This window comes from Bufo gargarizans, chromosome 2 (genome assembly GCF_014858855.1).
Source record: "Bufo gargarizans isolate SCDJY-AF-19 chromosome 2, ASM1485885v1, whole genome shotgun sequence".
Classification (NCBI taxonomy): Eukaryota; Metazoa; Chordata; class Amphibia; order Anura; family Bufonidae; genus Bufo; species Bufo gargarizans.
This window is the reverse complement of record NC_058081.1, coordinates 16,888,388-16,903,510: the sequence shown is the minus strand read 5'-3', so window position 1 is coordinate 16,903,510 and position 15,123 is coordinate 16,888,388. Positions and strand designations below refer to the sequence as shown.

The following is a 15,123-nucleotide window of genomic DNA, read 5'->3' as shown; positions in this document are numbered from 1 at the left end:
TAGGTGACCTATGTTTCTGAGCATGGTTGCTGCTGGAGTGGAGCATGTTGGTTCAGTTCTTTCATTGTATAAGCTGAGCCTTTTAGCAAGCATGTGTTCTGGTTACTGCTGCTGTATATTAGCCAGGAAATAACTTACCTTCGGGATCACACGAGCCGTCCGAGGTCCTTTAATTCTATATTCCTTATTATAATACAGAGATTTTGTCTGAGGGGGTTTATGAATTTTCTGGAATGAATACCTTTCCTCATTATCTGCAACCTCCTACAAGAGACCAAATAAAATATATTTTTTTTATTAACATGTAGCCAGTGTACTCTATAATTCTTAAAGAATTTTACACATTCTTGTGGATTGAGATCCATAGATAATTTACGGTGTTTCTGATAAGCTATTCCGTGCCTTTTATATCCACAGATGTATGGTACAATGCTGTCACCAGTAACGGTAGCTTACAGTACGCAGGTTTATACAGGATTTTAATGAGCTCCCCCTAGTGGTGACCACAGGCAGGTGGAATTCTAATATTGACAGTGACTATAATAAAATAAAATACCCAATAACTTGAGGCAAATGGTTTTCTACTTTGAAAGTTGATTAAGCACTTAGTAGTAATAGTGGTAGTAGTAGTTATACAATAAAAAGTAGTAGAAGACTATAAGCATTTTAAGAACATAAAACTAATTTAAACAAATATAAAAAACAGACTAAACATGTAGAAGAAAGAAAAGGAAGAAGGAAAACAAGAATTTTGTAATGATCATTGTAGCTGAACTACCATATAGTTGAAATCCATAGTACCAAAGTATTACCACCCATACTGATAATATACACTATATGGACACAAGTACTGGGACACCTACACATTCCACCTACAGGAGCTTTTAAGACAAATTCTTAATCCGTAAAACATCCTCTCCTCCATCCGACTTTACAGTTGGCTCAATGCATTTGGGCAAGTAATGTTCTCCTCACATTCACCAAAGTCCAGAGTCCAGTGGACTCCATCTAACACTTGGCATTGGCTTGCTGATGTAAGGCATGCCTACAGCTGCTCAGGTATGGAAACCTGTGCCATGAAGCTCCTGGCACAGCACAGTTTTTGTGCTGATGTCATTTGCAGAGGAGATTTGTAGTTATGGAGTCAGCAGAGCATTGGCGCCTTTGATTCACTATGCTCCTCAGTACCTGGTGACACCTCTCTGTAACTTTACATGGTTTCCACTTTGTCACTGAGTTACTATGGTTCCTTCTACTTGTCAATAATACCACTCTTAGGTGATGGTGGAATATCTAGGAAGCAAGGCATTTCACAAACTGACTTGTGGTAACGATGTCTTCCTATTCCTGCACCACACTGGAATCCAGGGAGCTCTTTAGAATGTGCCATTTATTCACAAATGTTTGGAAAGGCAGACTGAATAGCTACAGGATGGATTATATACACCAGTGGTAATGGCAAACTGCATGGCTAGGGGCTGGATGTTATACACTGTGGTAATGGAAGACTGCATGGCTAGAGCCTGGAAGTTATAGACGTTTGGTGATGGACTTAATTAAACACATGAATTCAATTATTAAGACACGTGTCCAATACTTTTCTCCATATAGTATACCATCCATTGTGCTATTACCATCCATAATTACATAATACCATCAACATTGATGCAGGGTGTGCACCGACTGTGTTATGCAGCTGCCACCTATTTCTAGTAGCTGAGATTGGAGATAATTCCAGTTGTAGCTGTTCAACCTCTCAGGGGAACTGAAGCTGAGCTGCACTAACTCAGCATGGCCACTACACAAGGAATCGAGCTCTCTTCTTCCACTGTGTTATCTACTACTTCCTGCACAAACTGTTGCCACAAACAGCCGATCGGTGGCAGTGCTGGGCATCCATCCGCCTCCAAAATGATATTGCTCATCTACTCTTTAAGGAATGAGTGTAAATACAGTTGACCATATATAAGACTAGAGATGAGCGAATTAAAAAAAAAAATTTATTTGACTGGTTTGCCGAATTTTCTGAAATGATTCGATCCAAAATTATTTCCTGGCTGCAGAGAGCCTTTATAGTGGTGTAGAACACTGTGCCTTGCAGTAACACACATAGGGAGTCTGCTGTGGTAGTGAAATAACAATGTGAGTTCGTATGACATGCAGATGACAGGCATCACTCTTAGAATCACTGCACACCTCACTTATTTGGGGCCAAAACTAACAAAACTGACTAAATAACTGAAGTGTGAACTCAGCGTTACAGATTAATGGTAGCGTCAATGAGAAGCACACTCCTTTTACAACTTCGGCAGCCGATTCCAGATAGATGTCTACAGAACCTGTTCTATTAAACGCTTATGCAAGTAGAGCCCCCGACAGAGTGGAGAGGGTGTCAGCAGTAAGGTTTTGTTGACGTCGCTGATTATTTTGCCCTTCCTCTGATCTGTCAAAACAATAACCCCCAAAAAACGGATTTTCTGTGATCTAATCACATTTGCAAGCCAGTGCGTGTCAGGCCCACACAGACTGTACTGTGCCCACTGCCCACCACTTGTATAGGGTGACACAGTACCTTATCTAGTGTAACACTAATACTAATATCTAGTGTACCACTTATCTAATAAAAAATGACAGGCAGATGCAGGCCACGCCGCAGGGGCCGTCATGTTCGTGGTGCTGTGATTTCTACTGGCCCTGGAATAATGCCCAGTGTTCAGAGGCCACGTACCCTGAACCAAAAAAATTCGGAGAAAATAGTTGACTGGTACACAGGACACCCAATCTTCAACAACTTCCACTAAGAACCTTGACGCACCATCCTCCTCCAGCTCAGCTTTGGTCACCTGCTCTCAAGTTACCACTCTCCCCCCCGCCACCACCACCACTACCACCACAGTCACCACAACCGCTTCACTTGATCCCTCAGAGGAGTTATTTACACATCAGTTGGATGAAATTAGTGATGCACAACCATTATTGCCAGGGGATGTAGATAACAGGGATATGTCTCAGTCAGGCAGCATTACACACATGGACGTACAGTGTGATGATGATGATGATGTTGTACCCGCTGCTGCTTCCTTTGCTAAAGCGTCAGATACAAGTGAAGTGGTTGATGATGACGATGTGTCCGTGGATGCCACGTGGGTGCCTGCTCGAAGAGAAGAAGAAGAGGGGGAAAGTTCAGAAGGGGAGACAGAGAGAAGGAGTAGAGTTGAGCGGACACCTGGATGTTCGGGTTCGAGAAGTTCGGCCGAACTTCCCGGAAATGTTCGGGTTCGGGATCCGAACCCGATCCGAACTTCGTCCCGAACCCGAACACCATTGAAGTCAATGGGGACCCGAACTTTTCGGCACTAAAAAGGCTGTAAAACAGCCCAGGAAAGAGCTAGAAGGCTGCAAAAGGCAGCAACATGTAGGTAAATCCCCTGCAAACAAATGTGGATAGGGAAATGAATTAAAATAAAAATTAAATAAATAAAAATTAACCAAAATCAATTGGAGAGAGGTCCCATAGCAGAGAATCTGGCTTCACGTCACCCACCACTGGAACAGTCCATTGTCAGATATTTAGGCCCAACACCCAGGCAGAGGAGAGAGGTCCCGTAACAGACAATCTGGCTTCATGTCAGCAGAGAATCAGTCTTCATATCATAGCAGAGAATCAGGCTTCACGTCAGCCACCAATGCAACAGTCCATTGTCAGATATTTAGGCCCAGCACCCAGGCAGAGGAGAGAGGTCCCGTAACAGACAATCTGGCTTCATGTCAGCAGAGAATCAGTCTTCATATCATAGCAGAGAATCTGGCTTCACGTCAGCCACCAATGCAACAGTCTATTCTCAGATATTTAGGCCCAGCACCCAGGCAGAGGAGAGAGGTCCCGTAACAGACAATCTGGCTTCATGTCAGCAGAGAATCAGTCTTCATATCATAGCAGAGAATCAGGCTTCACGTCACCCACCACTGCAACAGTCCATTTTCATAAATTTAGGCCCAGCACCCAGGCAGAGGAGAGAGGTCCCGTAACAGACAATCTGGCTTCATGTCAGCAGAGAATCAGTCTTCATATCATAGCAGAGAATCATGCTTCACGTCAGCCACCACTGCAACAGTCCATTGTCAGATATTTAGGCCCAGCACCCAGGCAGAGGAGAGAGGTCCCGTAACAGAGGATCTGGCTTCATGTCAGCAGAGAATTAGTCTGCATGTCATAGCAGAGAATCAGGCTTCACGTCACCCAACATTGGAACAGTCCATTGGCATATATTTAGGCCCCGGCACCTAGACAGAGGAGAGGTTCATTCAACTTTGGGTAGCCTCGCAATATAATGGCAAAATGAAAATAAAAAGAGGATTGAATGAGGAAGTGCCCTGGAGTCCAATAATATATGGTTAAGGGGAGGTAGTTAATGTCTAATCTGCACAAGGGATGGACAGGTCCTGTGGGATCCATGCCTGGTTCATTTTTATGAACGTCAGCTTGTCCACATTGGCTGTAGACAGGCGGCTGCGTTTGTCTGTAATGACGCCCCCTACCTGTCACGGCTGGGGATGGGGGAAACCCTGAGCCGTGCGATGCCAGGTGGTGTAGTGGCTACTCGGCCATGAGAACAGGATAGGGAGCAGGTCACCTCCTCACGCATCCCTACCCTGACCCTAACTCCTAACCTGCATGGGCCGACCTTTAAGGTAGGAGGACCCATGCGCAGGAACCTCGGAGCCCTGTCTTACCCTCCGCAGGTCCCTGAGCTAGGAGCTGGGTAAGACAACCTACTCCTCCTTGGCACGGAGGAGCAGGAGTCTCAATGGCCAAGCTGTTGGGAAAAGAGGGAACATGAACAGCCTCACGGGAATGGCAGGCGAACACCCAGTTCCACCAACCTGCCACAGCCTTGCTGACTGGATCCCTGAGCAGACAGGAAACCAGAACCGTGAGCTGCACCAAACATAAGAAAGTCCCAACAGAACAACATACAACCACACACGCATGAAGACATCAAACATAACGACAATTATTTTTTATGACCACAGGGGTGGCTCTCACAGGCAGGTCAAATACACAGGAGGCTGCTCCAGCTAGCAGGGCTGAAGCAACCTACTGAGCCTTGCTAGACACTCAGGCTATATAGGCCAAGAAGCCACACCCCACAGCCGGACACACCCAGTGACATCACACACACACTGGGAAGGGAGTTAACCCTTCCAGCACCACAGAAGGGAAAACACCAACTTAAAGGGGAAGTGCACACAATACATAAACACAAGTGCACACCTACACAGATATCACACACAACCGCATGCACAGCATAACAAGCTGCCACATACATACTGTTGCCAGCGGCAACAACAAGTGAGGCAGAAACCACAGGCCTCACCCGTGATTGACAAGCAAACTAAACTGCTGACAACCGCATGCGGTTCAGGAGTCACGGTCATGGCCATGGCCGTGACACTCCCCAGACAAACTACAAGTGCTTACAAAATACACACACCTAACATAGAGGTTGCTAGGTGCAACCGCATGCAACTGCAGCAAGCTGCCTAGCCACGCTCAGGCTGCTGCTGCACATACACATGAGACAAACAGTTGCCCGCGGCAACCACAAGTTAAGCCACACGCCAGCGGCCCTCACCTGTGGTTTTAACCCACACGAAACCGCAGGCAACCGCATGCGGTTAGAGAGTCACGTTCATAGCCATGGCCGTGACACTGCCGTGCTGAATACACGTTCAGACAAAACGCTGGCCGCCGGGCAGGCCAGCACCTCCAAGGCATAAAAGGCTAGCTCTGGCCACGTGGACAATTTAGAGACCCAGAAGTTGAATGGGGCCGAACCATCAGTCAGTACGTGGAGGGGTGTGCACACGTACTGTTCCACCATGTTAGTGAAATGTTGCCTCCTGCTAACACGTTGCGTATCAGGTGGTGGTGTTAACAAACTTTTCCACATCTCTGCCATGCTAACCCTGCCCTCAGAGGAGCTGGCCGTGACACAGCTGCCTTGGCGACCTCTTGCTCCTCCTCTGCCTTGGCCTTGGGCTTCCACTTGTTCCCCTGTGACATTTGGGAATGCTCTAAGTAGCGCGTCTACCAACGTGCGCTTGTACTCGCGCATCTTCCTATCACGCTCCAGTGCAGGAAGTAAGGTGGGCACATTGTCTTTGTAGCGTGGATCCAGCAGGGTGGCAACCCAGTAGTCCACACACGTTAAAATGTGGGCAACTCTGCTGTCGTTGCGCAGGCACTGCAGCATGTAGTCGCTCATGTGTGCCAGGCTGCCCAGGGGTAAGGACAAGCTGTCCTATGTGGGAGGCGTATAGTCATCGTCCTGCTTTTCCCCCCAGCCACGCACCAGTGATGGGCCCGAGCTGCGTTGGGTGCCACCCCGCTGTGACCATGCTTCATCCTCATCCTCCTCCACCTCCTCCTCATCCTCGTCCTCCTCGTCCTCCAGTAGTGGGCCCTGGCTGGCCACATTTGTACCTGGCCTCTGCTGTTGCAAAAAACCTCCCTCTGAGTCACTTCGAAGAGACTGGCCTGAAAGTGCTAAAAATGACCCCTCTTCCTCCTCCTCCTCCTCCTCCTCCTGGGCCACCTCCTCTTTCATCATCGCCCTAAGTGTTTTCTCAAGGAGACATAGAAGTGGTATTGTAACACTGATAACGGCGTCATCGCCACTGGCCATGTTGGTGGAGTACTCGAAACAGCGCAACAGGGCACACAGGTCTCGCATGGAGGCCCAGTCATTGGTGGTGAAGTGGTGCTGTTCCGCAGTGCGACTGACCCGTGCGTGCTGCAGCTGAAACTCCACTATGGCCTGCTGCTGCTCGCACAGTCTGTCCAGCATGTGCAAGGTGGAGTTCCACCTGGTGGGCACGTCGCATATGAGGTGGTGAGCGGGAAGGCCGAAGTTACGCTGTAGCGCAGACAGGCGAGCAGCGGCAGGATGTGAATGCCGGAAGCGCGAACAGACGGCCCGCACTTTATGCAGCAGCTCTGACATGTCGGGGTAGTTGTGAATGCAAGGGATGTGCGTCAAACCGGCTAGTCCCAGAGCTGCAACGAGATTTCGCCCATTATCGCACACCACCAGGCCGGGCTTGAGGCTCACCGGCAGCAACCACTCGTCGGTCTGTTGTTCTATACCCCGCCACAACTCCTGTGCGGTGTGGGGCCTGTCCCCCAAACATATGAGTTTCAGAATGGCCTGCTGACGTTTACCCCGGGCTGTGCTGAAGTTGGTGGTGAAGGTGTGTGGCTGACTGGATGAGCAGGTGGAAGAAGAGGAGGAGGAAGCCGAGAAGGAGGAGGTGGCAACAGGAGGCAAAGAATGTTGCCCTGCGATCCTTGGCGGCAGAAGGACGTGCGCCAAACAGCTCTCCGCCTGGGGCCCAGCTGCCACTACATTTACCCAGTGTGCAGTTAGGGAGATATAGCGTCCCTGGCCGTGCTTACTGGTCCACGTATCTGTGGTTAGGTGGTCCTTGCTACAGATGGCGTTGCGCAGTGCACACTTGATTTTATCGGATACTTGGTTGTGCAGGGAAGGCACGGCTCTCTTGGAGAAGTAGTGGCGGCTGGGAACAACATACTGTGGGACAGCAAGCGACATGAGCTGTTTGAAGCTGTCTGTGTCCACCAGCCTAAATGACAGCATTTCATAGGCCAGTAGTTTAGAAATGCTGGCATTCAGGGCCAGGGATCGAGGGTGGCTAGGTGGGAATTTATGCTTTCTCTCAAATGTTTGTGAGATGGAGAGCTGAACGCTGCCGTGTGACATGGTTGAGACGCTTGGTGACGGAGGTGGTGGTGGTGTTGGTGGTACATCCCCTGTTTGCTGGGCGGCAGGTGCCAACGTTCCTCCAGAGGCGGAGGAAGAGGCGGCAGCAGCAGAAGAGGCCGAGGCGGCAGCAGCAGAAGAGGTAGCAGGGGGAGCCTGAGTGACTTCCTTGTTTTTAAGGTGTTTACTCCACTGCAGTTCATGCTTTGCATGCAGGTGCCTGGTCATGCAGGTTGTGCTAAGGTTCAGAACGTTAATGCCTCACTTCAGGCTCTGATGGCACAGCGTGCAAACCACTCGGGTCTTGTCGTCAGCACATTGTTTGAAGAAGTGCCATGCCAGGGAACTCCTTGAAGCTGCCTTTGGGGTGCTCGGTCCCAGATGGCGGCGGTCAGTAGCAGGCGGAGTTTCTTGGCGGCGGGTGTTCTGCTTTTGCCCACTGCTCCCTCTTTTGCTACGCTGTTGGCTCGGTCTCACCACTGCCTCTTCCTCCGAACTGTGAAAGTCAGTGGCACGACCTTCATTCCATGTGGGGTCTTGGACCTCATCGCCCCCTGCATCGTGTTCCACCCAGTCTTGATCCCTGACCTCCTGTTCAGTCTGCACACTGCAGAAAGACGCAGCAGTTGGCACCTGTGTTTCGTCATCATCAGAGACATGCTGAGGTGGTATTCCCATGTCCTCATCATCAGGAAACATAAGTGGTTGTGCGTCAGTGCAGTCTATGTCTTCCACCGCTGGGGAAGGGCTAGGTGGATGCCCTTGGGAAACCCTGCCAGCAGAGTCTTCAAACAGCATAAGAGACTGCTGCATAACTTGAGGCTCAGACAGTTTCCCTGATATGCATGGGGGTGATGTGACAGACTGATGGGGTTGGTTTTCAGGCGCCATCTGTGCGCTTTCTGCAGAAGACTGGGTGGGAGATAATGTGAACGTGCTGGATCCACTGTCGGCCACCCAATTGACTAATGCCTGTACCTGCTCAGGCCTTACCATCCTTAGAACGGCATTGGGCCCCACCATATATCGCTGTAAATTCTGGCGGCTACTGGGACCTAAGGTAGTTGGTACACTAGGACGTGTGGATGTGGCAGAACGGCCACGTCCTCTCCCAGCACCAGAGGGTCCACTAACACCACCACGACCATGTCCACGTCCGCGTCCCTTACTATATGTTTTCCTCATTGTTATCGTTCACCACAACAACAAAAATATTATTTGGCCCAATGTATTGTATTCAAATTCAGCGGGATATAAATTTGAGGCCTAGTATTTAGGCGCTGGGTGACAGGTATAGATTTACTGACAGAATTAGACTTGGAAATGCACAGTAGCGTGTGTGTGAAGTTATTCTGAATGACCCTATGTGCACCTTGAATATTATATACCCTTTTAGGGATGTATTTAAAGTAGGCCTGATACAGCAGAAACCAGTAAATTAGGAAATTGCTAAATTGGGAATTGTATTTCAACCCAGAACAAAAAATGTGCTTTGACGGACACTAAATAACTTGCCCAGCCAGAACAATACAGCAGTAACGACAGATTTAGCGGGATATAAATTTGAGGCCTAGTATTTAGGCGCTGGGTGACAGGTATAGATTTACTGACGGAATTAGACTTGGAAATGCACAGTAGCGTGTGTGTGAAGTTATTCAGAATGACCCTATGTGCACCTTGAATATTATATACCCTTTTAGGGATAGATTTCAAATAGCTCTGATACAGCAGAAACCACAAAATTATGAAATTGCTAAATTGGGAATTGTATTTCAACCCAGAACAAAAAATGTGCTTTGACGGACACTAAATGACTTGCCCAGCCACAACAGTACAGCGGTAACGACAGATTTAGCTGGATATAAATTTGAGGCCTAGTATTTAGGCGCTGGTTGACAGGTATAGATTTACTGACAGAATTAGACTGGGATATGGCCAAAAAATAACCACACTGTTGATGGTTAAGTGCACTTGGTGTGACAGCTTGACCAACCACACTACTGAGGGTTAAATGAACTTGGTGACAGGCGCAGCTTGACCCTGATGTAGTATATGGCCAAAAAATAAACAGACTATTGCTGGTTAAATGCACTTGGTGTGACAGCTTCACCCTGATGTAGGCTTTAGCCAAAAAACAACCACACCATTGAGGGTTAAATGCACTTGGTGACAGGCGCAGCTTGCCCCTGATGTAGTATATGGCCAAAAAATAAACAGACTATTGCTGGTTAAATGCACTTGGTGTGACAGCTTCACCCTGATGTAGGCTTTAGCCAAAAAACAACCACACCATTGAGGGTTAAATGCACTTGGTCGCAGCTTGTGCTGGCGCACCACAAGACACAAAATGGCCGCCGATCACCCCAGAAAAAAGTGACTGACAAACGGTTTGGGCAGCCTAAAAACAGTGAGCAATTGAGTATCAGCAGCTCAATGACCCACAGCTGCAGATCGATCAATAATCAAGTCCTTTGGAGGAGTTAATCTGCCTAATCTCACCCTACTGTCGCAGCCGCATCCTCTCCCTACGCTAATCAGAGCAGAGTGACGGGCGGCGCTATGTGACTCCAGCTTAAATAGAGGCTGGGTCACATGGTGCTCTGGCCAATCACAGCCATGCCAATAGTAGGCATGGCTGTGACGGCCTCTTGGGGCAAGTAGTATGACGCTTGTTGATTGGCTGCTTTGCAGCCTTTCAAAAAGCGCCAAGAAAGCGTCACAAAAGCGCCAAGAAAGCGACGAACACCGAACCCGAACCCGGACTTTTACGAAAATGTCCGGGTTCGGGTCCGTGTCACGGACACCCCAAAATTCGGTACGAACCCGAACTATACAGTTCGAGTTCACTCATCCCTAAGAAGGAGGAGACGAGTTGGATGCAGGGGGAGGTCGTCGCAAGGAGCTAGTGGCACAGTCAGACAGCATGTATCGGGACCCATGGTCAGCCAGACAGCACGCCAATCAACGCATGCTGTTGCCACCACCAGAATGCCATCATTGCAAAGCTCAGCAGTGTGGCATTTTTTTTGTGTGTCTGCCTCTGACAACAGCGATGCCATTTGCAACCTGTGCCAAAAGAAACAGAGTCGTGGGAAATCCAACACCCACCTCGGTACAACTGCTTTGCGAAGGCACATGATTGCACATCACAAACGCCTATGGGATCAACACATGATGACGAGTAGAAGCAGCACACAAGCTCAAAGCCACCATCCTCCTCCTGGTTCAGCATCTTCAGCCACGTCAACCACTGCTGTCCTCCTTGCCCCCTCTCAACCACCCGCCACTACGCCTCTCACCTTCAGCAGTTCCATCTCATCTGCCCACAGTCAGGTGTCTGTAAAGGAAATGTTTTCGCGTAAGAAGCCAATGTCACAGCGTCACCCCCTTGCCCGGCGTCTGACAGCTGGCTTGACGGAACTCTTAGCCCGCCAGCTTTTACCATACCAGCTGGTGGAGTCTGAGGCCTTCAAAAAATTTGTCGCTATTGGGACACCACAGTGGAAGGTACCCAGACAAATTTTTTTTTCTAATAAGGCAATCCCAAACCTCTACTCAGGGATTGAAAAGGAAGTCAGGGCATCTCTGGCATACAGTGTTGGGGCAAGGATCCATCTGACCACTGATACCTGGTCTGAATAGCACGGTCAGGCAGGTATATCACCTACACTGCGCATTGGGTCAACCCGCTGACGGCTGCCAAGCATGGAATGCGTGGCTCTGCAGCGGAGTTGGTGACACCGCCACGACTTTCAGGCAGGCGTACTGCCACCTCCTCTACTCCTCCTACTCCATCCTCTTCCATAACCTCCTCGGCTGAGTCCTCTTCTGCTGCGGCGTCTGGCTGCACATCAACTGAATCCCCCCAGCTCCCCAGGGGCTATTCCACATCCCGGATACGACAGTGTCACGCTGTCTTGGGGTTGACTTGCCTGAAAGCAGAGAGCCACACCGGACCAGCACTCCTGTCCGCCTTGAACGCACAAGTGGATCAGTGGCTGACCCCGCACCAACTGGAGATCGGGAAAGTGGTGTGTGACAATGGAAGCAATTTGTTGGCGGCATTGAATTTGGACAAGTTGTCACATGTGCCGTGCATGGCACATGTGTTGAATCTCATCGTACAACGCTTTGTGTCTAAGTACCCAGGCTTACAGGACGTCCTCAAGCAGGCCAGGAAGGTGTGTGGCCATTTCAGGCGTTCCTACACGGCCATGGCACACTTTTCAGACATTCAGCGCTGAAACAACATACCAGTGAGGCGCTTGATTTGCGACAGCCTGACACGTTGGAATTCAATACTCCTAATGTTCGACCGCCTGCTCCAACAAGAAAAAGCCGTCAACGAGTATTTGTAAGCTCAGAACTAAATTATTCCAGGATGTCGTAATGGTTCGTTAATTCGACAATGGTTAATCAATTCGACACACGTCCCCGGATAGGGAACGTAACAGGGATTAAACTGATAGAAATTGGACTAGTTAAGACACCACTCATATAGGGTGTCACAGCACATTGCTCCGTGCACGCGCAGTGCCCCAACTTGGGAGTAAGAGGACCGACCAAGCTGCTTTTTCCATCTCCCGGTTCCTAAAATCAATTCAGTTTGGTGTATCAGAGTTTGGTCTGTCACTGTGAAGGCAGTCGAAGGTACCCGGCCTAAATTTCTTTTCACAAAAGGCAATCCCTGATATGGGACGCAACAGGGATTAAACTGATGAGAATAGTACTACAGAAAATAGCACTCATATCGGGTGTGACAGTAAATTGCACGGCGCAGACGCAGTGACCGTGGCGTGGATTCAAACAAAGGGGAGGGAGCCAGCGTTTTTTTAACCATCTCCCCGTTCGAAAAATCCATTTAATAAAGGACCCCAGATTGGGGACGTAACAGGGATTAAACTGTTGAGAAGAGTGAACTATAGAAAATACCACTCATATCGGGTGGGACAGTAAATTGCACGGCGCAGACGCAGTGACCGTAGATTCAAACAAAGGGGAGGGAGCCAGTGTTTTTTTTAACCATCTCCCCATTCGAAAAATCTATTCAATTCACCTTTCGGGGACCCTTGGTGTTGTACGTGGCTGGGTGGAGGAAGAAACCTTCAATGACATCAACGGGACATGGCTAGCTTGGTATCCAACCTTGTGCAAATGTGAAGTTTGCGGTTGGGCAAATGGACTGTTTGCGGTTGTTTGCGGTGCATTTAAAGGGGAGTTTGGTCTCTCAATGTCTGTGAAGCGGGCGTAACCCTTACACTACCTGATCGATACAACATCATACCTGATCGTATACACACACTGGATGTTTTAAACCACGTTGTTCAAAAAAAAATTGGATTGTTAGGTGATTTATGCCCTTTATGGATTAAAATCCAACTCTGCGTCAACTATGTAATTTTCCATGGGAGTTTTGCCATGGATCCCCCTCCGGCATGCCACAGTCCAGGTGTTAGGCTGGGTTCACACTTGAGCGTATTTGATATGTGCATTTAACGCGTGTTTTTGTCTCGCGTTTTATGCACGTTTTTGTCCATAGTCAATGCGCGTATTACGCGCGTTTGTGTGATTGACAGCAGTGTTGTCCAATGAAAATACAGCCCTGTCTATATGAAAGGTGTCTAATGAGAGAGAAATGCAGGTGGGAAATTTCATGTGTGTTGGGAGAGTGGATTGTTTGCAGTCATGGAATTCTCCAGAAGGCGACCAATTGCGGCAATTGTTGCATCTTGGTCAGGCTAGACATTTGCCTCTCACTAGGGTGTGGCCTTTTATTGCCTGTTGCTATGTGCCAAAAGCACGTTCGTACGCGCGTTTTTCTGCTCACAAATGCGCAAAAGAACATATTTGCGCGTTCCTATGCAATCCAATGGCCGCAAACGCGCGACAAAACGCCCCAAAGAAGCTCAAGAACTTTTTTGAGCGTAGGGCGTTTTTCAGCGCGTTCAAACGTGCTGTAAAACACTCAAGTGAGAACCAGGGCCATAGGGAAGCATTGGTTTTCATGTGTTGAGCGTTTTACAGCGCGTTTGAACGCGCTTTTAAAACGCTCAAGTTTGAACCCAGCCTTAGTCCCCTTGAAACAACTTTTCCACCACTATTGTGGCCAGAAAAAGTCCCTGTGGGTTTTAAAATTCGCCTGCCTATAGAAGTCAATGGCGGTTCGCCCGGTTCGCACGTTCGCAAACATTTGTAGAAATTTGCGTTCGACATCTCTAATTGTGGGTGATGGTGATCCCTCGTTCCCAGAGATCCTTGCTCCATGTCCCCACATGTGCAGCAGCCATTTTAGGAAAAAAAATGCAATTTGTTACAACGAAGCGTGAGGAAATTTGGATTCTGTGCAAATTGAATAATTCCTGAAATTCCAATAGAATTCCACTTTGTCACCTTCGATTTGCTCATCTTTATATAAGACTAAGGACAGCTATGCCAAAAACAAGCACAAATAACTTGACAGAATTTGGAATTTTTAAAAAATTTTCTTTCATTCTTGAATCCTCCTGAGGAAGCAATAAGCGAAACATGCGTCGAGGATGAGGAATGCCTAGCAGAGACTGACCACATTTGAATCACAGGATTTTGGGGTAAGAGACAAACGCTAACCAGTGCTGGCACTTATATCATAGAATATGCAATAGGCTGTGAACAACATATGGCGCCAACTCTGCAAATATAGTTTCATCCACACCCCGATCCCAGTGATGCTATGTGTATTTGAAGTGAGAGACAGCGGCATTGATGTTTAGAGACAGCTTAGATATGGTATGCTGATCTTGAAACGAATTATCAGCGATATCTCACACTTCAAATATATAATACCACATGACTAGTTAATAATAATATAACAGCTATTGTGGACTATTCTCTGTTGGCACCCTGTATGGTCTCTATGTATATGTATTTTTGTCTATAAAAAGATATATTTATCTTTTTTATGTTTTTATGCTAAATAAAGATACATTTTATTGGGTATTCCATGGTACCAGTTCTCTTTTGTTGATTTATTCTTTAGATAATGAAGGAATGGAGGAGATACCTTTTCCAGTGTGTGGATCCTCGGCAGTAGATACAGATGGATTCTATACCTGTGTGATAGGTCCTCCCTGGTAATCGTATTACAGAATAACAGAGCCATTCCATGACAAGGAATGAGTTTTCTTATTTCTTGTAAAATGCTCAGGGGATATAGAATAACCCCAAAACAGGAGAAGGTGGGATTTTCCAGCACGGCATACATGGCTTCCATTCTGGTCGGTGTTTCCAAAGCCAAGTTATCATCCTTGTAGTGAAAACATTTAATGATTGATTTGTCTCCCATAAAACCTACAAATATTTT

At 47.9% G+C, this 15,123-nt stretch overlaps 1 protein-coding gene across 1 annotated transcript in view; it reads right to left on the bottom strand.

Moving 5' to 3' along the window:
• The window catches only part of LOC122927086, a 640,428-nt gene that overhangs the window by 43,660 nt on the left and 581,645 nt on the right, over positions 1-15,123 (bottom strand). The window contains exons 25-26 of the mRNA XM_044278664.1: positions 14,824-15,110; positions 139-264 (exon numbers count right to left, since the gene is read on the bottom strand). Coding sequence (XP_044134599.1) covers positions 139-264; positions 14,824-15,110 — 413 coding nt within the window. The remainder of the gene's footprint in view (positions 1-138; positions 265-14,823; positions 15,111-15,123) is intronic.